At 43.5% G+C, this 24262-nt stretch overlaps 1 protein-coding gene across 1 annotated transcript; it reads left to right on the forward strand.

The window, feature by feature from the left end:
* The first annotated feature begins 5648 nt into the window (after positions 1-5648).
* On the forward strand, positions 5649-16009 carry LOC128458151 (uncharacterized). The gene is made up of 2 exons (XM_053442837.1): positions 5649-7436; positions 14110-16009. Exons 1-2 carry the CDS (start codon positions 5757-5759, stop codon positions 15580-15582), a joined length of 3153 nt encoding a protein of 1050 aa, XP_053298812.1. The 5' UTR covers positions 5649-5756; the 3' UTR covers positions 15583-16009.
* The last annotated feature ends 8253 nt before the right edge of the window (positions 16010-24262 follow it).

The following is a 24262-nucleotide window of genomic DNA, read 5'->3' on the forward strand; positions in this document are numbered from 1 at the left end:
CTTCTCTTCAGCAGGTACAGGGAAACTGGTCAGAATAGAGGGAAAGATGGATGGAGCCAAATACAGGGAAATCCTTGAAGAAAATCTGATGCAGTCTGCAAAAGACTTGAGACTGGGGCGGAGGTTCATCTTCCAGCAGGACAATGACCCTAAACATACAGCCAGAGCTACAAAGGAATGGTTTGGATTTAAGAATGTTAATGTCTTAAAATGGCCCAGTCAAAGCCCAGACCTCAATCCAATAGAGAATCTATGGCAAGACTTGAAGATTGCGGTTCACAGACGGTCTCCATCCAATCTGACTGAGCTTCATCTTTTTTGCCAAGAAGAATGGACAAACCTTTCCATCTCTAGATGTGCAAAGCTGGTAGAGACATACCCCAAAAGACTTGCAGCTGTAATTGCAGCGAAAGGGGGTTCTACCAAGTATTGACACAGGGGGGTGAATACTTATGCACCCAACAGATGTCAACTTTTTTGTTCTCATTATTGTTTGTGTCACAATAAAATTTATTTTGCACCTCCAAAGTACTATGCATGTTTTGTTGATCAAACGGGAAAAAGTTTATTTAAGTCTATTTGAATTTCAGTTAGTAACAGTACATAATGGGAAAAAGTCCAAGGGGGGTGAATACTTATGCAAGGCACTGTACCTGAGGGTTGTGTTAGCAGATGTTTATTATGGACAGGATGGCAGGATTACCAGTATGTGAATGGAGTGTGGTGTCCTGTCATTTTAGTTTGTTAATTTCAGTCTCCTCAGTGTATTTTCTGTTTCCTGTTTTATTTTGTAGTATCTGTCCCTTGTGTGTGGTTTCCATCTTCACTTCCTTTCGGTAATTGTCTTCCCAGTCCTCATGTGTTTCACCTGGGGTTAATCGTTCCTGCCTTCCCTCTGTGTCTTCTTAAGCCTCTGTGTTCCCCAGCCCGGTGTCGGTTTGTACTAGTTGTTTTCTCCCCACGTCGTGAGAAATGGTTTGTTTGTTCCTGCGGTTTCGACCAGCTTCACCTGCTTCCTCGTTCCTTGTTCTCCGTGCGCCTTGTCGCCAGTGTAACTTTTGTTAGTATTCCTGTTTTGTTTTTGTCTTATTTAAGACCTTTTTGGATATTAAATCTCCTTTTGTTATAATCTCTGCATCCTGGGTCCATCTCCTCCTTCAAACCGTAACAGAACAAACCGACCAAACTATGGACTCAGCAGAGGTTAGTTTTTTTAGTTTTCTTTTCTCAAACCCTTTTGAGGGAACCCGCCTGGCTTTTGGTGGACCCCGCAGCCTTCAACAGAGGTCTGCAGTTGGTGGCGGAGGTCGGAGCAGTAACCCCGCATCTTTAAGGCCAGCTCGCAGGCGCCACCCTCCAGCCCCATCGGTAGTCCTGTACGCTGGAAGCGACGGGGTTTTTTGGGGACCCCGCAACCTCAAGGGGTTTCCTCTGGCTGATTGCGGACGTGAGAGAGGGGGGATCCACAGCCGAAGCAGGGACCAGCATGCTCACAGGGACCAGCCACCTACAGTCCCGACTGGGTCGCAGTCCCCAGCTCCACGCCGGAGGCTCTCAGCTGATGTCTCTCATTCTTCGACGTCATTGGTCCTCACAGCGGCGTCTGCTCCATCACCTGCTTCGGTTCCAGCTCCACGCCGGAGTCTCCCAGCTGATGTCTCTCGTTCACCGATGTCAGTGGTCCTCGCAGCGGCGTCTGCTGCTGCACCGGCTCCAGTCCCAGCTCCACGCCGGAGGCCCCTAGCTGATGTCTCTCATTCTTCGACGTCAGTGGTCCTCACAGCGGCGTCTGTTTCAGCTCCTGCTCCAGTCGCTGCTCCGCGCCGGAGGCCCCCAGCTGATGTCTCTCATTCTTCGACGTCGGAGATCCTCGCGGTGCCAGCTCTGCACCCAGCTCCGGTCCCTGCTCCCGTGCCTGCTCCGCGCCGGAGGCTCTCGGCTGGCATCCTCTGTGTTGCAGCGTCGGAGATCCTCGCGGTGCCAGCTCCGCACCCTGCTCCCGTGCCTGCTCCGCGCCGGAGGCTCTCGGCTGGCGTCCTCTGTGTTTCGGCGTCGGAGATCCTCGCGGTGCCAGCTCTGCACCCAGCCCCGGTCCCTGCTCCCGTGCCTGCTCCGCGCCGGAGGCTCTCGGCTGGCATCCTCTGTGTTGCAGCGTCGGAGATCCTCGCGGTGCCAGCTCCGCACCCTGCTCCCGTGCCTGCTCCGCGCCGGAGGCTCTCGGCTGGCGTCCTCTGTGTTTCGGCGTCGGAGATCCTCGCGGTGCCAGCTCCGCACCCAGCTCCTGTGCCTGCTCCGCGCCGGAGGCTCTCGGCTGGCGTCCTCTGTGTTTCGGCGTCGGAGATCCTCGCGGTGCCAGCTCTGCACCCAGCCCCGGTCCCTGCTCCCGTGCCTGCTCCGCGCTGGAGGCTCTCGGCTGACGTCCTCCGTGTTTCGGCGTCGGAGATCCTCGCGGTGCCAGCTCCGCACCCTGCTCCGGTCCCTGCTCCCGTGCCTGCTCCGCGCCGGAGGCTCTCGGCTGACGTCCTCTGTGTTTCGGCGTCGGAGATCCTCGCTGTGCCGGCTCCGCACACAGCACCTGTGCCTGCTCCGCGCCGGAGGCTCTCGGCTGACGTCCTCTGTGTTGCGGCGTCGGAGATCCTCGCGGTGCCAGCTCCAGTTCTTGCCCCACGCCCAGGGTTGAGGCCGGAGCTCTTGCCCTCGGCACCTGACTGGTCTTCGGTCCACCTGCCCGTGCAGCCCCCGTGCTGGGCTCCGGACCGCCCTTCCGAGCCTCGAAACTCTGTCCCTGAGTGGCCGTGGCGCGGCCCTCCTGTGCCTCGGGGCTCTGTCCCGGAGCGGCCAAGGCGCCGCCCTCCTGAGGAGCTCCCGTGCTTGGCTCCTGACCGGCCTCTAGGTTGTCCAGCAGAGCCCTTGAACTCTGTCCCTGAGCGGCCACGGCGCTGCCCCCACGAGCCTCAGAACTCTGCCCTTGTGCGGCCACGGCGCCGTCCTCCCGAGCCTCTGCGCTCAGCCCCGAAGTGGCCACGGAGCCGTCGGGTTGAGACTATGTACTTTGTCCCTGACCGGCCTCCGGGCCGTCCTCCTGAGGAGCCCCCGTGTTGCGTTCCTGTCCGGCCTCGGGGCCGTCCACCTGAGACATTATGCCAGGTTCCGAAGCGGCCACGGAGCCGTCGGTCCGAGAAACCTGGGCACGTCCCGGAGTCCCTCCTCCGGTTCCCCCCTCCTCCCACCCGTCTCGGTTATGGACCGTCTGGAATCCGGTCCTTGAGGGGGGGGTACTGTGGTGTCCTGTCATTTTAGTTTGTTAATTTCAGTCTCCTCAGTGTATTTTCTGTTTCCTGTTTTATTTTGTAGTATCTGTCCCTTGTGTGTGGTTTCCATCTTCACTTCCTTTCGGTGATTGTCTTCCCAGTCCTCATGTGTTTCACCTGGGGTTAATCGTTCCTGCCTTCCCTCTGTGTCTTCTTAAGCCTCTGTGTTCCCCAGCCCGGTGTCGGTTTGTACTAGTTGTTTTCTCCCCACGTCGTGAGAAATGGTTTGTTTGTTCCTGCGGTTTCGACCAGCTTCTCCTGCTTCCTCGTTCCTTGATCTCCGTGCGCCTTGTCGCCAGTGTAACTTTTGTTAGTATTCCTGTTTTGTTTTTGTCTTATTTAAGACCTTTTTGGATATTAAATCTCCTTTTGTTATAATCTCTGCATCCTGGGTCCATCTCCTCCTTCAAACCGTGACATGGAGAGCCTTTTTTTTGGCCTTTATGCTGAATGTGGACTGGTTCTAACCTTTCAAACATGCACCATATTCAGTGGGAGCCATCTACTTGGTCATTTTAAATCTACCCCATGAAGACCATTTTAAGGAAGATAATATGATTCTTGTTGGACTAATAAAGTACCAAAGGAGCCATCGCTTAACATAAATGCTTTCTTAGATCCCTTGGTTGATGAGCTCCAAGAACTTTGGCATGGCATAATTTTGAAAGACAGCTCTTTCACAGGACATCAGGTTTACAAAGCGGTCCTGCTTTGTCTGTCATCAGATATTCTGAAAATGTGGAGGCTTTGTTGGACATGGAGCATAGAGAGGTAATTGAAATATTCAAACATTTGCTTTGCAATATATAATTTATAAATATTGAACAATGTAGATGCTTATAATGATATATATGATAGGTCTCTTTCAATGAATGCTCAAGTACAAATATGTGTGTTTAACGTATTACATTTAACTCTTGCAGGATCCCATAAGTGTTCAGCAGGAAAGAATTTGGAGCAAAAATTGACTACTCTGGATTTGAGCGGTCTTCATGGGAGCCACGGTCATCAGAGGTTCACATACACTTTGCCGGAATAACCAGACGGGCAAGGACGAAGGCAGAACCGAAAATAATTGGTATGATGCCATCACATTTGGCGTCATAGATCCTATGCACAACCTTCTCCTTGGTACAGCAAGACATGTGGTCCGAGTGGACAGAACTAGGAATTTTGACAACAAAGATCCTTGATGAACTTCAAACTAGAGTAGAGATCATCAAAGTACCTTACGAGGTTGGAAGAAGTCCGTTTAGAATTTCATCTGGTTTCACAGAATTTAGAGCAGATCAGTGGAAAAACTGGATAACAATTTACTCTCTGTTTTGTCTGAAGGGGCTTATTGCCAGCAGCCATTATGACATGTGGTTTGACTTCCTGCAGGCTTGTATCATACCCTGCTCCAGAGTCATATCCATCAAGAGACTGGAAGTAGTAGTGACTGCAGTTACCTGCAGTCATTTCTCTCCAAATGTGTCGAACTGTTTGGCCCATTGCCAATAAGTCAACAGCTTAGTATGCCATGGACCTGTGAATATGGTGCTGAGGTTGCTAGTATTTTGGGAGGACAAAGGGTTTGAACTTTGACACGTTATGACAAAACCGATATGCTTTGTGTGAAGCACAGTGTTTTTGGTGTCAGCAGAAAGACTTCTTTTAGGAAACTGTACAGTGGTGCCACGCTCTCCATTTCAACATATTATCTTGGATGAGCTTGACAGGCATGAAATGTTTTCCATGTATCATCAGATGTATCCTGAAAACTGTATCACTGACGTTAACTGATTTGCCATGACATTTAAAAGGGTAACACATTTGGATGTAACATACTCTATAGATAGAACCTGATCGGAAAGGTCAGCATATGGTGACGACCCCTTCCACCCTCCCCTGGACACTAGGTGTCGCTGTTCTTCCTTCCCCAGACCTGTAGGTGGAGTGGGCGTCAGCGTCAATCAGAGCACACCTCACACTTACTTTTTTAGTTTTTCATTCTTTCATGAGTGAGTTTCTAGTTATAACTTTTTACTAGTTTTCTTTATTTGTTCTGAGATGTGCTTTATGAATAAAGATGTGACTTATTATTATTTTTAAAGGCATCTATTTGATTTGACTTTAACTGTTACTGTATGTTGTGAATGTAGGATAACACACTCTGCTTCTCACTGAATCTCCTCTTAACACCAAGTGTGAACAGTCCGCTGTGGAATGCAGTAAAACCTGAAACACCTACAACTTCCTCCTCAAACACAACCAGCTCCTCCCAGTCAGGACAAGTCTTTGTCTCCTCCCTTCACAGACATATAAGTGTAAGGACCAGTTAAAATAAGGCTGTGAACTGTGGGAGCTGAGTCACTGCAGGAAGTGAACAAGAGGGTGAGGAGCAGAGATCTGTATCTGCTCAGAGGAAGTGAATCTGTTCTACAGTCTCTGGCAGCAGCTGAAATGGCGCAGCAAGGAATTCAACTGGACAGAGAAAGATTCTGCTGTTCGATCTGTCTGGATCTACTGAAGGATCCGGTGACTACTGGCTGTGGACACAGCTACTGTAAGAGCTGTATTAACACCCACTGGGACAATGGCGAGGAGAGCGGAAGCTACAGCTGTCCTCAGTGTAGAAAGACCTTCACACCGAGGCCTGTCCTGGGGAAAAACACCATGTTAGCTGCTTTAGTGGAGGAGCTGAAGAAGACTGGACTCCAAGCTGCTCCTGCTGATCACTGCTATGCTGGACCTGAAGATGTGGCCTGTGATTTCTGCTTTGGGAGAAAACGGAAAGCTCGTAAGTCCTGTTTGGATTGTTTGGTCTCTTATTGTGAAAAACACCTCCAGCCTCATTTTCAGTCACCTCCATTTAAGAAGCACAAGCTGGTGGAGCCCTCGGAGAAGCTCCAGGAGAACATCTGCTCTCGTCACGACGAGGTGATGAAGATGTTCTGCCGCACTGATCAGCAGTGTATCTGTTATCTCTGCTCTGTGGAGGAACATAAAGACCACGACACAGTGTCAGCTGCAGCTGAAAGGACTGAGAGGCAGAGAGAGCTCGGGTTGAGGAGACAAACAATCCAGCAGAGAGTCCAGGACACAGATAAAGACGTGAAGCTGCTTCAACAGGAGGAGGAGGCCATCAATGGCTCTGCTGATAAAGCATTGAAGGACATTGAGAAGATGTTCACCCAGCTGATCCGTCTGCTGGAGAAAAGAAGCTCTGATGTGAAGCAGCAGATCAGATCCCAGCAGGAAACTGAAGTGAGTCGAGTCAGAGAGCTTCAGGTGAGACTGGAGCAGGAGATCACTGAGCTGAAGAGGAAAGACCAGGAACTGAAGCAGCTCTTAGACACAGAGGATCACAACCAGTTTCTACACAACTACCCCTCACTGACACCACTCAGTGGAACTACACACTCATCCAGCATCAGGATCCTTCCTCTGAGGGACTTTGAGGACGTTACAGCAGCTGTTCCACAGGTCAGAGGTCGACTACAGGACATTCTGAGTGAGACAGAGATTTTACAGATTGTGTCTCAAGTGGATGTTTTACTGCAACAACCAGAACCAGAGACCAGAGCTGACTTCTTAAAGTATTCACAGGAAATCACACTGGATCCCGACACAGTAAACAAATATCTGTTATTATCTGAGGGAAACAGAAAAATAACATATGAGGGAGTAGAATCAGAATCAGAATCAGAACAGTCTTATTCTGAACACCCAGACACATTAACTTACATGGATCACGTACTCAGTAGAGAGAGTCTGACTGGACGTTGTTACTGGGAGGTGGAGGTGGAGGTGGGAGGAGCAGTTGGTGTAGCAGTCACCTACAAGAATATCAGAGTAGCAGGAAACTCACATGAATGTGGATTTAATGATAAATCTTGGATGTTATATTGTTTTAAAAACAGTTATGAATTTCATTACAACAGGATCAAGTATCTAGTGTCAGGTCCTGAGTCCTCCAGAGTAGGAGTGTACCTGGATCACAGTGCAGGTGTTCTGTCCTTCTACAGAGTTTCTGACACCATGACTCTCCTCCACAGAGTCCAGACCACATTCACTCAGCCTCTCCATGCTGGAGTTTGGGGTTGTTCTCCTGGAGACACAGCTGAGTTCTGTGAACTCAAATAGACTTGATTCATTAAAAGCAGTGATTTAGATTCTGTGTTTAAATCTTTAACTTCTTTTTTCTCCATGTTTGTTGATCAAAGTTCATCGTGGTGACTTTTTGCTCCTCACAGAGATCAGCTGTCAATCAAACACTGACCTTCCTTTATCACACATTTTTAGTTCTCACTTTGTAAAGACAGAAATCTATAGTTACACTGACATGAATGAGTTTGAAAGAACTGATGTTGCTGTTGTTTTCTAAATCAATGTAGAAATCAGGTTGTGTGATGTTTTAGAACATGTGTTGATCCTGATTCTCATCAATGAGCTGATTATTAGTTCTTTTATTTTCCAAATGTGAGATGGAGGTGAAACAAACTGATTGTGTGTCCATGAATTCACTGAACAAGAGTCACTGAACAGACTTTACTGATGAAATGATCAATGACCTCAGAGCGTCAACGTGTCAAACAGATCAACTGTACTTTATTTCAGGCATTAATATGTTTATTATTCTAATTAAAACATTGTAACAGTAGTGAAGTGTAATGTACCTTCAAGACATTCTGTGTTGTCCAGATACCAAAGACCATTATATCCTTAAGTCATTTGTAAAGCATGGACCGTGCAGGAGCTTCTCCAAACTCATGAGTGACTGTTCAGGTGCCAGTGGCCTCTGATGGATTCATGTGTGACAGGATAGTCTCCGTTCAGCCGGACGTTAACGTTGGAGCGTATGTTAGCAAAAAAGGGTTGTAGGAAACGTCCATCTACTTTGTGTGTGAGTGTTTGCTGGTCACCATGTTCCACGTGCTCCACCTCCACCCACACGGACCCTGAACTGAAGATAACTCACTAACCTATGTATAAATCCACCTGTGGGTTTGAGAGGATAACGTTGAGGGTCAGTGTCAGAATATTACACATATAATCAGTTTAGATTTAATGGATAATATCAGTAACATATGGAGGATTGCTTTTTAGGGCCCGAGCACCGAATGGTGAGAGGCCCTATTGAATCTGTAAGGATTTTTATTATTATTATTATTATTATTATTATTATTATTATTATTATTATTATTTCCCTTTGGGGGGCTTTTTCAGGGTCTAGACATGCTCAAAAAGTTATGAAACTTTGCAGGAAATTCAAGGTCTGCGGATATTTTAGTATTCTGGAGTAATTGGAATTGGGCTTGGCAAAATGGCTCTACAGCGCCCCCTGGAACCAGCCCCTAGGTTTCAACATAACGGATTTTCATCAAAATCTGGATATAGGTGTATCGTGACCAGTCATGAAAAAAAGTCTCATGGAGCATTATGAAAAACGCAACAGGAAGTCCGCCATTTTGCTTTTAGTGGCCATTTTGGCAATATCCCACATTTTTACTTTTACGTACTTGTCCCAGGGCTTTCATCAGATCAACTTCAAATTCAGATGAGTGTCATCACAACAAGATGGAGATAAAAAATGATTGAGGGATTTTTTTTTTATCACACCGTGTGACCGTGGCATGGCGTTAAAAATTGGTTACACGCCATCAAAACACGGGCATCTGTATCTCGGACATACATGTTCCAATCAAGTCCAAACTAGACATATAAGACAATAGTCCCCGCCTGATGACATCTATGCATAAATGATGACTTAAAACCGCAGCGCCCCCTGGTGGCAACAGGAAATGTCTTGTTTTTTGCTTGTCTTACACTTGGATGAATTTCTCCTCATCCACTGACCTCAACCATGTCAAACTATATCAAATGGGTCCCAAGACATTGACAATGAAGACATAAGATTACCGTGACTTTTCGTCAAACGCCATATGAATGGCGTGGCCTTAAAGTTCATCAACTCGCCGTGAAACACGAAATTGCTGTAACTTCAGTGTTCATGATTCTATCTCTCTCAAACTACATGTGTGTAACAACAGCCCCCCCCTGAAGATATTCATATGGTTTTAAGAAATGGGCGTGGCAAAAAAACTGACCAGCGCCCCCTATAGGGCAACCCCGGCACTACGATGGCCGACATTTATACAAATCTATCGGGACATGTGTCGTTTCATAACAAACAAAAAAATATCTTGGATAGGTATGCTTGACCAAACAGGGAGGCCGCCATTTTGGATTAAGTGGCCATTTTTTTTCCATATTCCACATTTTTACTTGATGCACTTGTCCCAGGGCTTTCATCAGATTAACTTCAAATTAAGATCAGTGCCATCACAACAAGATGGAGATAAAAAGTGATTAAGAGATTGACCTTTCGTCACACCGTGTGACCGTGGCGTGGCGTCTTGAGTTTGATTAAACGCCATCAAAACACGAGGTTCTGTATCTCGGACATACATTGTCCAATCGAGTCCAAACTAGACATGTAAGACAAGGGTGCCATCCTGATGACATCTACACAGAAATTATGACTTGAAATTACAGCGCCCCCTGGTGGCTACAGGAAGTGACATGTTTTATACTTTGATGAACTGCTCCTGGCTGCTTTAAGATATACAGCTCAAATGAGCTCAGTCAAGTCATTGAATCAAGGTCAGAATTGTGACATTTCCTCAAACCATGTAAACATTGATGTTTGGCGAAGGATCATCCTTCGCCAAAGGACACGATGTTTTCATAAGTCCACTGTGCATTATCCTATCACTACCAAACTTCTGTCACATGATAAGAGTACAAGCCTGAACAGCTCTATGTGTCAATATTTCCTCAGTGTCATAGCGCCACCTACTGATTCGCCAGGAAACAGGAAGTACTTTGTTAATCCACTCTGCATTATCCAACCGGCTCCAAACTACTGACCTATGATCACAATACTGATCTGAACAGCTCCACATATAAATATTAGTTCAGGGTCAGAGCGCCACCTACTGATCAGTGTGAAAATTAAGTTGTGTTAACATTGTCCGATTGACACAAAATTGCTCACGCTGTATCAGAGCGCCTACATGAACAGATATATATGTCTGTGCGTAATAATAGTGATGGCGCCACCTACTGGCAAACCTACTGCCGCAGAGCGCATTTAACGTGGAGAAGTGCATGCTCGATCGATGATGTGCGCTTGGTCATCGATCGCTCTCTCCACCGACCGCAACAGGCTTCAACGTGCGGGTGCTCGGGCCCGCAAGTGCTACAACGTAGCCCTAGTTATTTGATTTGAATTCATCATTAAGGATTTAAATTCCTTTCCTTAATTGTTTTTGATTGTATTTTAATTTTGTTGGGATTTAATAATTAAAGTTACAAACAAATTCATTCTCTGTGTTTTTTCTTAATACATGTTGTGCAAACATGGTGCAAAACACAAACTATTCAAACAATACTAGAGTACTATTCACAAAGTGCAAAGAACCAGCATAGTGTCTTGGCCTATGACCAGCCCTGTTGTTTCAACAGCAGGTTGTATGAACACCTATACAGCTGCTATAGTTGTGAGAAATGATTTGATGCATCTCTTTGGCGCCAGAGGGAGCGGCCCTGTGGCACACGACCCCAGAAGACCTGATAAAGACCTGATGATCCTACCTGTTACATTCAGGTTAATTTCATACATCAGACCTGAATCTCACATATCAGCTTTGCTCCTGGTCTTTTGTCTATGTAGAGAGTCATCACACATGGCTCCTGGCTTTTGTGTGTCTCAGAGATAGAGTTATTAGAACTTGATAGTTGGCTTTTGTCTACAGCCACGACAAGATGGTTGAAGCCAAAGGTATTTGCATCCTTATGGTCCTGGCCATTGCCCTGTTCAAACCTCGAACAGCATGTTCTTTCATACCAGATGACCTGTTACGCTGACTTTTAGCCACCTAGATAACTATTTACAAAATGCAAAGAAACAGCATAGTGTCTTGGCATATGTTCAGCCCTGTTGTTTAAACTGCAGGCTGAATGAACTCCTATAGGTGTGAGAAATGAATTGATGCTGACTTTTAGCCGTGTAAATAAAGAAAGTCCCAAACTATCAAATTCTTCTTTATTCATAACAAATGTATATACAAACACTGATAAACAAAATAAGTAATAGAACAAGGTGCAGAAAAAGTTACAAAACAACAGAGTCCAAAATACAACCTATAACTATATACTGTACTAACCATTGACAAATTACAGTAGTTTGCAACATAAGCCACATTGTCGGACGGGTTGTAATGCATCAGGTTGTATACGTGATGCATTGTTGATCGCTGGTTTTCTTTGGGCTGATTCTTGGCCATAAAAACCATGGTTTGCCCCCAGCAAGTGAATTTGTCTTGTGGTGGTGGAGATGGACCAGGTTCCTTAGGTCCTGTACATAGGTCCTATATAGATGTTGCCTCTGCTCCTCGAGCTTAGAGAGCACATCGGTAACGGAACTGTTAGGAATTAAAATTTGAGCTATTGATGGTCTGACTGAACTCTTAACAAATAAAGACAGGAGGGAGGGCAGGAACAGTTTGGGCCAGATAAATTCATACAAATGATTAATAATAACCTTTTCTTCCTAGTGTTTAATCTTGATATTAGAATGTTTTTGCTTCACATTTTTGTTTTGTTGTTTTGGTTAAGTTGTTTTGAATGTCTGTACAAACGGAACATTTTAGCCGATATAGCAGGAAACCAATCATCTTTTCTCCAATTGTCAACACCACTGGCCTACATATCATCAGCTGTGTCAAGGCTGGTCAAGAGATGAACATTTTGCCTCGCAACTATCAGATGAGGCGAGACTGGGAGACTTTGCTCCTTGTCACTTCCTGGATTCCAGTGCCAAAAGGCGTGGACTCGCCTGGCACATTCGAGGAGGAAGAACCAAGACCTACTTCTATAAAATAGACAGACGCTAGCTGGTTGAGGTGTTCTGATGCGACTCGAGACTGTCATGTACTGCTAGTGTGCCAGGCAGTGTGTTGGAGGCCCATTGTTGTGCTGATAGATACCTTTCATTGCTTTCTAAATAAATACTTGATTGAACAAACTGAGCTCGGCTCATCTTCTCATATTTAGGACAAACCAACACGCAACGACAGAACTCTGGTCTTGCTCCATCCGTCTTCTCATCTTCTGTGAACGAGGAGATGGCATTACCATGAAGGCTGTAGGGGTGGAAGCCAATAAAACGAGGAGAGGCCTCGGGTGCTGAGGTGGATAACTCGGGGAGAGGGCGTTCCGATGTGTCCGTCTCAGTCAAAACGGATTAGCATATATTGGCCTTTAGACAGAGTTTTAGAAATAAGGTTCAGAGACTGTGGAACAAGCTTCCTGAGGAAATGCAGCCGATTTTAAATTTTAGCTTGTCTGTTTTCCTGAATCTATGAAAAGGCATTAGAACTGAAACTCTAAACAATAAAGAAAGGAGGGGGGAGACAGGTACAGTTTGGGTCAGATATATGGCTTTCAAACAAATGAGTTTTAATAATTGTGGCTGCTTAGTGTTTATCATTCATCTTTAACTTGGTCTCATTTCTAACTTTTTATATTCTATAATAACTCCCTTGGATTAATTTAACATCACACAGAGTCCAAGCAGCTGTCCCAGGTTCTGGGGGAAAGACAGTGACATTCTTTTCTTCAGTTGTTTTGGTTTCGTTGTTTTGAATGTTTACACAAACAGAACATTTCAGTCGATTTACAGCAGGAACATAATATTCTTTATTCAAATGAAAAACACCACTGACCTACAAGACATCAGCTGTGTCAAGGCTGTCATGAGGAGAACATTTAGCTTATCAACTATCAGAGGAGGAGCGAAACGGAGATGCTCATCACTTCTTGGATTCCAGTGCCAAGAGGGTGGACTACGCTCAATCGAGGAAAAACCAAGGAAGACTTCTCCTTGTTATTGACCAATCCTGTTCCACCTAATGTTATAAAATATTACAGACGCCGTCTGTTTGATGCAACTTGTGACTGTCCGGTGCTGAGTGCCAGGCAGTGTGTTGGGTGCCCATTGTTTTGCGTTTCATACCTTTTCATTGCTTCTTAAATAAATACTTGATTGAACCAAACCGAGTCCTACTCTTCTCATATTTAGGATAAACGAACACGCAACAACACGGTTGTGTCGGTAACTTCCTTTAAATCGAAACCTAAAACCTCCTTTTATCGAACCACATTCCATGATTTTAACTAATTCTAGTTTTCTTATTGTTATCTGTTGTCATGCTCAAATTTCTGTCTTCTTTAAGATCATTGTCTCCTCAGCGGTCGTACTTTTAAACCAGCTGTAGCCCTGGTGTTTGGCAAAGACACATTTTAATATATTTTAGTATTTTAACAAACGACTAATGGATTGTTAGTGCTCTTTTTATGTATTTTTGTATTGTCATGATGTATATGGGTTGTCTGTGACTACTGTTTAAAGTTATTCGTTATTTGTTCTGAGATGTGCATCTTATAAATAAAGATGTGATTCATTATTATTAAATGCATCTATTTGATTTGACTTTAATAGTTACTGTATGTTGTGATTGAAGAATAATACACTCTGCCTCTGACTGAAAGCTCCTCATAACACAGAGTGTGAACAGGCCGCTGTGGAATGCACTTAAACCTGAAAAGAAAAAAAGAACCTCTTCCTGAAACACAACCAGCTCCTCCCAGTCAGGACATGTCTTTTCTCCTCCCTTCACACACGTGTCAGTGTAAGGACCAGTGAACAACCAGCTGTGAACTGTGGGAGCTGAGTCACTGCAGGAAGTGAACGAGGGGGAGGGGCAGAGATCTGTTTCTGCTCAGAGGGAGTGACCTTGTTCCACAGTCTCTGGCAGCAGCTGAAATGGCGGACAGACAAAGATTCTGCTGTCCGATCTGTCTGGATCTACTGAAGGATCCGGTGACTACTGGCTGTGGACACAGCTACTGTAAGAGCTGCATTAACAACCACTGGGACAATGGGGAGGAGAGAGGAAGCTACAGCTGCCCCCAGTGTAGACAGACCTTCACACCGAGGCCTGTCCTGGGGAAAAGCACAATGTTAGCTGATTTAGTGGAGGAGCTGAAGAAGAATGGATTCCAAGCTGCTGAACATGAAGACCATGACACAGGGTCAGCTGCAGCAGAATGGACAGTGAAGCAGAGAGAGCTCGGGCTGAGGAGACAAACAATCCAGCAGAGAGTCCACGATACAGAGAAAGACGTGAAGCTGCTTCAACAGGAGGAGGAGGCCCTCAATGGCTCTGCTGATAAAGCAGTGAAGGACAGTGAGAAGATCTTCACTGACTTGATCCGTCTGCTGGAGAAAAGAAGCTCTGATGTGAAGCAGCAGATCAGATCCCAGCAGGAAACTGAAGTGAGTCGAATCAGAGAGCTTCAGGAGAGACTGGAGCAGGAGATCACTGAGCTGAAGAGGAAAGACCAGGAACTGATGCAGCTCTCAGACACAGAGGATCACTACGAGTTTCTCCACAACTACCCCTCACTGTCACCACTGAGTGAATCTACACACTCATCCAGCATCAGGATCCGTCCTCTGAGGAACTTTGAGGACATAACAGCAGCTGTGTCACAGGTCAGAGGTCGACTACAGGACATTCTGAGTGAGACAGGGTCAGAGATTTTTCAGATTGTGTCTCAAGTTGATGTTTTACTGCAACAACCAGAACCAGAGACCAGAGCTGACTTCTTAAGATATTCACAGGAAATCAGACTCGATCCAAACACAGTAAACAAGCGTCTGTTATTATCTGAGGGAAACAGAAAAGTAACACATGTGAAAGAAGATCAGTCTTATCCTAATCACCCAGACAGATTCACTGGTTGGTATCAGGTCCTGAGCAGAGAGAGTCTGACTCGACGTTGTTACTGGGAGGTGAAAGTGGAGGTGGGGGTGAGGGTGAAAGGAGGAGTTGGTGTAGCAGTCACATACAACAATATCAGCAGAGCATGTGAATTTGGATCAAATGATAAATCTTGGTCATTATATTGTTATGAAAACAGTTATGAATTTCATTACAACAGCATCAAGACTCCAGTGTCAGGTCCTGTGTCCTCCAGAGTAGGAGTGTACCTGGATCACAGTGCAGGTGTTCTGTCCTTCTACAGCGTCTCTGACACCATGACTCTCCTCCACAGAGTCCAGACCACATTCACTCAGCCTCTCTATGCTGGAGTTAGGGTTTGTAATTATGCATCCACAGCTGAATTGTGTCAACTGAGCTGTGGATGTATGAAGTGAACAGATTATACTGATGAAATGATCAATGACCTCAGAGCGTCAACATGTCCAACAGGTCAACTTCACTCTGGTTGGATTTACAGAGCATCAGTGTTATTGGATGTTTGGTCACATTATAATTGTGTAACCTGGTTTGTTTCCATCACGGCTAATCTCTGTTTAGTGAGAATCCACTCGTCCTCATTGTATTTACATATTTAATGAACTGGCTTATTTATCTGCTGCTGCCTCTGTATCTGTTCTTTTTAATTTTCCTGATCTATACTAGCAGGTCCATTGGAGAGTGTCCTGATCGAGTCACTCTGAGGGTTTGTTCTGCAGCTCTCATCACATGTGTTTCTTATACATTCTATATACATTTCAATATCTTATATTAAGTCATAAAAATGTAATGTCTGAAGAAAGTTGAAATAAAGAATAAATCAGGTCGGTTCTTTTGTCTTCATTCCAGGATCTCATTCAAAGCTGATGGAGACAAAGTGAAACTCAAACTCAAACCTCCGTGTTCATGATCAGTCTCTTCAGGGCAGATCACAAAAATACTCTTGTTCTTTTTAAAGTACTAAATTTACCTTAATCTGCTCCGGCCTCACCCTGCCAGGACCTTTTGACCCCCACTGCCTGCCACCAGCACTCCAGCTCTACCTCTATTAAACAATAAACATTGTTTACTACCACCATCCTGCTGTGTTTGTGTTCTGCACTTTGGGTTTGCAAGAAACTTACAAAATGGCAGCTCAAACATCACACCTCGAAAATGAGGGAACCAGTTGACCAATCACAACAGAGTGGACCAACTGGCCAATCAGGGCAGACTGAGCTTTAACCAAGTGTTTGAGACAGAGGCTGACAAGAGGAGCTGCAGCGACAGTGATTTGTTTGCCGAACCTTTTCAAATGATAACACTGATTAAATATCGTGAGTAACATCATCTGAGAAGAAAGAAGTGAAAACAGACTTAAACTATTTTTAGCTCATAGATTGGAAAACGGAATTTACGCAATTTGGTTATAGCGATCAACAGCACGTAGTTCCCGGGGCCACGTTGATCACTATAAGCAGAACCACCACGCGAACTAATCAGTGTTTATATAAAGCACGTTTGTGAGTTCAAACATGTCTATACTCAGACTTGTGTGTGTGTCTCTTGGTGGGTGTAGTTTTTTTTCCTCATTCATTCAAGTCGAACGCAGCAGCTCAACACTGTGTGACTAACAGTGGAAGGATGGAGGCGGAGAAAAGAGAAAATGATTCCCCCTTTCTTCTCGGGATAGAAAAATGTACGTTCCACCGATTAGACCCAGACAGATGTGAACAATCAGTGAGACGAATCAGGGGAAATCTGCCCCGAGAGCCATCTTTCACTTAATACACACACACACACACACACACACACACACACACACACACACACACCATCTCTTCAATTAAATTTTGCACGGTGTCGACGTTAAGCTGCTGTTTTCATCCAGAGTCAAACGAGTAACTCTCAACATCTCGACATTTCCTGAACATCTGTTTAAACTTTTTTTTTTTTTTTTTTGTTTCTAGATGGTTGATAAAAAACCTCAGACGCTGCACTTTAAAAAAAAGTTGTATTTATCTTTCAAACACACGGTCTCACAGTTCTGTTCTCACCCGTCTCTGGGATAACTGATGGGAAAATGAGAAACGAGTGAGCGTGTTGATAATGAACATATGTTTCGTCTGTTCCTAATCATCTTTCGAGTTCGGCTCCACTTCACCGAGAAGAAAGAAAACTTGTCGGGGCGAATGCAAGTGTTCACTTTCAAAAGACAAAAAGACTTTTGGAAGTCGGACAAAACGGCAAATTAAGATTTTCTGGTTATTGTTGTGAAGTCGCTGCTACGACACTGAACAAAGCTGCTTCTGGAATAAACTGCACGAGGAAGATAAGGAATCAAAAGTAAGGATGAAATCACAGAAAGTAAAAAATCATGACAGAGAAGCCTTTTGTTGTTTTTATATAATGTCAATGGTACATTTTACAAAACAGGTTTTAAATGATTCCTGGAGAAGCTGAGAAATTAGATCTGAGTTGACTTTACTGTTAATGTATATAAAACATGCAAAAAGAATCCAGAACAGTGTCATGTTAAATGTATTTAGGATATTCTCTGGTCCTTAAACAGAGAACAGGGATGTTTACACTGAAAACTCTTTACTTGACAGAGTTTAAATCTAAAATTCTAAGTTTAAAATCTCTCTCTTCAGCTTTTGAATGGTTTATAGACATTTCTACTTATTAATCACTTGATAAGTTATTAATTTGTATACTCATATGTTCTGTCTACTTGTAAGTTTACACAGAGAGAGACTGAAATCCCATTTATATCCTGTACATATGGCAGAATTATCATTAACCTCGACTTTGACTTGATCTTATTTTATCTTTGATTTTATTGCCACTGTAGCTTTTATTGATTTGACTGTATTTCCCTGTCAGAGTTTCTTCCTTGGCTCATCGGCCATTGTGCAGTTTGACTTGTATGAGAGCTGCCATACTAATAAAGTTTATTATTTGATTTATTCAAAGTAATCGCTGAATTCATCAACTTTTTGTTCTTTGTGATCCGTTGATGAGAGCACCAGCTAATAAAAAATACATCTCAAAACATGAAGAACAAGATATTAACTATTTTGTCTTAGTTTTTGCACACAACAATCTTTCTTTTAAATAAATAAAAACCTAATTTAGATGTTTTGTTGTCACAGTGACAGTCATGTGCGATGTCAACAGGTGATCAGAGAGACAGAGTGAGGCAGTGAACTGTGGCTCTGTGCAGACGACTGCATCACATATCAACTGAAGCTGACGGAGAGCAGAAGTGAAGAGGACATTTCATTTCATCAGGCTTTAAAGCGCAGAGTGTTGGCTTGTTAGGGACCTTGATCTGTTTGTAACATTTTCAAAGGCCTGACGCTCGACAGACAGAGCGAGACGACTGAGCCGAGTTCATCTCCTCTTTTATCCTCCCCTCTGCTTCTATGACTGATTTATTCTCCGTCATGTCTGCTGTCTCTTTGAATCTCTCTCTCTTTTCCCCTTGTTTCTTTCTCACAGCTTTTTATCGAACCCATCATGTCCCTCCCTCTTTTTAAACTCTTCCTCACTCCTTCTATCCACCTCTTCCCTTTCTCTTACCCCTCAATGTTTGCACCAAAAGGATAACAGGAATATTTTCACCGCTTGTCCCATTGAACTCAACATGATCTGCTTTTTTCCTTTATTTCAGACATTATCTTTTCTGCTGGTCAGATCTGCTCCAGTGTAAATCAGAGCCAAAGACTCTAAATAAAGATGGATGCATGTTCACCTCCTCCAATGCACATGTGCAGAGATGAGGCCCAAATATCTCAGATACAAGCGCCGCCATGTGGCCACCAGGGGGCAATCACGAAGACTCGTCATCAGTTTTGAGGAAGTGAGACGTCGTCCAACTTTATTTAAACTGTCCTGGACACAGAGCAGCATCGGTTGGTGGTAGACGTTTGATTTGAGGGCACGGTGAAATCATTATTTAATATAAAAAGACGTGAACAAACACGTCTGATGAGTGATAATAAACACTTGTAGTGTAGCAGCTGCTTATTGTGGCAAACATCTGGGGCCTGTTAACACAGTAGTTAGCCTCCAGGGGGCAGAACTTCTACTTGCATCTGTTGAGGTCATAGGGAGTAAAAATATAATATCTATATTTAACTGTATTTGATTTGATTAAATGTCTATTCAATCAAATACGTATGTATAAAAACACAGAGCACATATAAAACTGCACAAAAACAGAAATGACCATTTACAATAATATAATGAAAGAAAAAATAAACAAATTCATAAAAGAAAGAAGACAGTTATGATCACTGCACAACCTGAGCAGAATCTGAAGGAGCAGCAGTAATAAAGTACTGGTGCAGAAATTCTTTAAGAACTTTATGTCGCATTTTATGTGAGTTTTGACATTTTCCAAAAAAAAAGGGTCATAGTTGTCAAAGATGATGTTCCATGACATCGCAACCGCGGCAGCCACAAACATTTGATTGACATCTCTGAAGTCCCCAGTGAGTGATATGAAAAAGAGAAGGATCAGTCACCCTGTTGTGGTTTTTCTTTCGCACAATACGAAGAATTTGATACAACTGTTTTTGTCTTCACGCAAAAAAAACTAAATAATTCAGAGAGAAAGTAAGAAACACAGAGAGAGAGAGAGAGAGAGAGAGAGAGAGAGAGAGAGAGAGAGAGAGAGAAGACGGGTAGAGATTAATAAGCATGTAATGTTTTCTACCTCGCTGCTTTCTTATTAAGAACACGTTCTACACTTGCCTCAGGGAGTGTGAGCGAACACACACGTGGCAGAAACACACACAATGAGACACACACACACACACACACACACACACACACACACACACACACACTACAATGACCTAGACTCGCAGACAATAACTCCCTCAGATCTTTTTCATTTAGTATACTTTCTGTTAATAAAAGAATAAGAGCTCAGTGAAGGAGGAGAGATAGAGAGAGAGAGAGAGAGAGAGAGAGAGAGAGAGAGAGAGAGAGAGAGAGAGAGAGTGAGAGAGAAGAAGAAGAGAGGAGCGATATCTATTCCTGTGTCGTCTCGACGGGAGAACCCCAAAGTAGAAACTCATTAAAACGACTGCCTCTCCGAAAGCGATATTACAATTGGCGTGACTAAAAAGGCAAACAATTTAAATTGTTAATGCCCAGCAATCAGCCAGCGGGGGAAGAGGGGAGGGAGGGTGAGCACACAGAGAGAGACGAGGATGGAGGGATGGGGGGGGGGGGGGGGCGCACATGGGGTGGGTATGATGCTCTTCAAAGAGGAAACAAGGGATCTTTTTTAATGACATTCGTATTTGACCGCCTGTGAGAGTGAACGAGGAACACTTTGAGGAAATGATTTGAAAGTACTGACAAGTTTAAACTCAAACTCAAGGATTGAGCCGATTTACATTTGGCAGGCCAAAGGTCAGGGGTCAAGGTCACACTGACCTCACAAAACCATGTTGTTTGCCACACATTGTCAGGTTTTAATACAAATATACAACAAAGTGTTTATTAAAGATCTGATCTCTTCGTGTCTGATATCAACGACCTACTCAAAATAATCATCCCAGAGCAAACTGTCGGTGTTGTTGAAAGGTCACGTGACTTCACGGCAGAGCTCAACACATCATCATCATTATTATGAAGCCTCAAGTGAAAGTTTATCATCTTACATCAGGTTCACGTAAACTGCCACTGCTGGATCTCAAGATTTTCTAATTAGTCCAATTTCATCCAGAGTTTTCTGTCTCTATTGGAATTTTCTTGTCAATATCGATCTTCTCTGTCTTTCATTTTGTTTTTAGGAACATTTACACTGTCAGCATTTTAATATTTTCTACTTAGTGTGATATAATAATTTAGTTTTTCTTCCCGCATGCTTCCCTTTTGCTCACAGACCTCCAGACAACACTAGCTTTGTGGAGTCGCTAATTAGAACCCACCAGCAATCACATCCAGTTCAGAAACTTGTTCTATTATCTATTTTATACATTTGGATAGGTTTGTCTTATCGTTATTATTATATTATTATATTATATATTATACCTGTGCCTGTGCTAAACAATCATATTCATAAATATTTATTATTTGTCTTTAACAGTCTGGAAAATGGTAATGTTTATTGCGAGCAACATAACTAATAAAACTATTGTTTAATGTAAAAAGAATAAAAACATATATTTTGCAGTCATGAATCTCAATCAGCTTTAAATAAGTTTAAATGTAACTTTGTCATTTCCATTAGAACTTTGAAAAACATCTCGTTCTTCAACAGTTTACAAAACAGATGAAAACTGAATCCTCCAGTTTCCACAGAGCTTCTGGCTCTTTGTCATGAAACCACCGATTTCTGCACATTTCAAGCTAAAAAACATCATTAAACATAATGAAATGTGATATTGTCATAATACCTGCAGGGCTCAAAACAGGCAATTACATGGTGTCTTTCTAAAGCACAAACTTCACCAGAAACACATGCACAAAAAGCACAGCCGTGAAAAAAAAACAAAAAACATAGAAGCCTTGGTTTTGTTTTATTATGAAAGTCCTCAAAAGGATCCTTCAATTACTCTGCACTACCTGACTCCCCCCCCCACCCCCTCCCCTCCCACTCCCTCCCCTCCCCACCCCCCCCTCCTCCTCCCCCCCCTCCCCCCCTCCCCCCCCCTCCTCCTCCTCACAGCCGATTGGATCTCGACAGAAAAGACTTGTTTTGCAGACATTATTCCTGAGCTTTGAAATGAAACTGCAGTTGCAGAGTTGAAAGCTCGTAGAGACAATCACAGAGCAGGAGAAGGTGATGTCGACGAGAGGATGGAGGATCCTCTTCTTCTTCACATCGGAGAAATGGGGAACAAATAGTGGGTTCTTCATCCTCGATGGAATTGAGATGTGAAGCCGGGGCGGAGGCAGGAAAAGGTAAACGCAGAGTGTTCAGCAGCGGCTCTGAACCTTTCTCAGCCTTATCATAAAAAAATCAAATAAAAAACATGAAAAAGAAAAATGGCTTCTTAACTTTGCATCTTCAGGGACCAAATAAATGATTTGCTACAAAGGACTGTTCTTCCTCCTTCTGAGTTGTGGGTCGTGCACCGATTCTATACATGCTCATTCATTCCTCTCTCCTCATTAGATTCCTCTCAGGTTCTTTCATCGCTGCTGTAACATCACGACGCCCTCACACAAGCCAGGACCCCCGGCTCCTCGGCTGGGATGAAGTGAGCAGCACAGACGAGTGGAGAGAGAGATGTTAGTGAAGCTCTATTTGATCCGAGCGATTCAGAGAGAAGAGGACAGTGCTGAAGTGTGAAGAGAGGGACACTGCAGCGTGTGTGTGTGTGTGTGTGTGTGTGTGTGTGTGTGTGTGTGTGTGTGTGTGTGTGTGTGTGTGTGTGTCTGTGTGTGTGTGTGTGGTATGAGATCGACTATCAACAAAGAAACAAACAGAGAGCGAGGGAACAGATGTTATTGAAGAAGAAGTGACAGACTGAGAGGAAGAGGACGACAAGCAGCAGATACAAAAAGAAGAGAAGTTGAGACTAAGGAGAAAACTTTTTTCAGGGCAGCGAACCCAACGACTCACATCGACTCCTGTGTTTGAGTTTCGGGTGAATCTGAATCTGACGGTGGAGAATCGCAGCTGAACCGACAACTTGAAACAGGATTAAAGTGTAAATGTATTTGTGGAACCTTTCTAGTATCAACAACCATTCGTTTAAACTGCTTCACAGAACCTTTAACGAGGCATTAGGACAAAATATAATAAATGGATCAAAAAAAAATTAAATACACAAATTCCCCAATGTGAAAATATCAATGCCTAAAAAAAAATAGAAAAACTGCACAGTGGTTGTATGACTCCAAGCACAAATTTATCCAGATTCATATAAGGTCACAATGACCTTTGACCTTGGACCAAAAAATATAATCAGTTAATCTTGAGTCCAGCTGAATGTTCTACCAACATGTTCATTAACATTCCATCAAGCTGCTCTTAGATCTTGCACTTTTATTATCTTCATCACTTTCTTTCTTTTCCATTTTAATGCATTTGTTATAAATGTTATGTAAAAACCGTTCTTTTTCATGAATTACATCAAAACATGTTTTTATTTGTATCTACATTGTATGCAAAGCACTTGCTTGTATGAAAGGTGCAGAATCAAAGTTTACTCTGTTTATTATTATTATTTCGAAGATATCATGTTCAAGCGGCCTTGAACTTTGACCTTTGGCTACCAAAATCCAATCATGTCATTCGTAAGTTGAAGTTAAGGTTTGTAGTAAATTTGACGAGATTCCCTCTTGTCGTTTTATAGATATCGCGTTCACAAGAATATTAAAAAATGTACACAAGGACTCCTTCTCTTGGGAAACTGAGGATTACAGAAAACGTAAATTAGATTTTTTTAAGATAAAAGTGCTTTTTAATGTGATAGTGGAGGTAGAAACAAGTCATAGCCTTACTGATCTTTACACTATTACAAACCTTCCACAATGATCCTGATGTGAATACTAGCTCTGGACTCAAATCTCTCTTGAAGCAATGAGCGAGTTTCAAAAGGTTCTCATCCCTGAAACCCACTATGAAGACGAAGCTTCCCCACGAGTGAGAGATCTGGATTCTCCATCTCAATCCTTCATTACATATTCAACTGAACATACGCAGTTTGAAAAGAAGGATTTATTCTGTACGAGTTGAAACACATCTCCCTCCAGATGCCAGTGTTTTCACAGCAGAACTAATCATGACTAATAAACCAATCTCCCTTTAATGTATTTGTGAAAATGCCTGAATCTCACTCCGCCCTCGTGCCCACAGAGAGTCGCAGTTTAGATCATCGTGGTAAAACATGATGTTTTTACTCCTACACGTACAAAGAGTTCATAAATACTGCCTTCACCTTTTAGCCTCTGCTCAACCGCAAAAAAACATTAATGACGACAACACTGTTAATCGAGCTGCGAGGACAATAAACTAACAATGGGATTAGTTTCGAACGGCAATAATTAAATGTGTATTATATAAGTATCCATATATTCAGAGATGCACCAGCGAATCAGTGGGTCCTTTAAAGACACACACGCCGA

Source organism: Pleuronectes platessa, chromosome 2, assembly GCF_947347685.1.
Source record: "Pleuronectes platessa chromosome 2, fPlePla1.1, whole genome shotgun sequence".
NCBI lineage: Eukaryota > Metazoa > Chordata > Actinopteri > Pleuronectiformes > Pleuronectidae > Pleuronectes > Pleuronectes platessa.

Bases quoted from the DNA above. Each gene is read 5' to 3' on its own strand.
- LOC128458151 (XM_053442837.1), top strand. From the start codon at position 5,757: ATGGCGCAGCAAGGAATTCAACTGGACAGAGAAAGATTCTGCTGTTCG. The intron at 7,437-14,109 runs TAGACTTGATTC...TGCAGGAAGTGA, and splicing joins CTGAGTTCTGTGAACTCAAA to ACGAGGGGGAGGGGCAGAGA.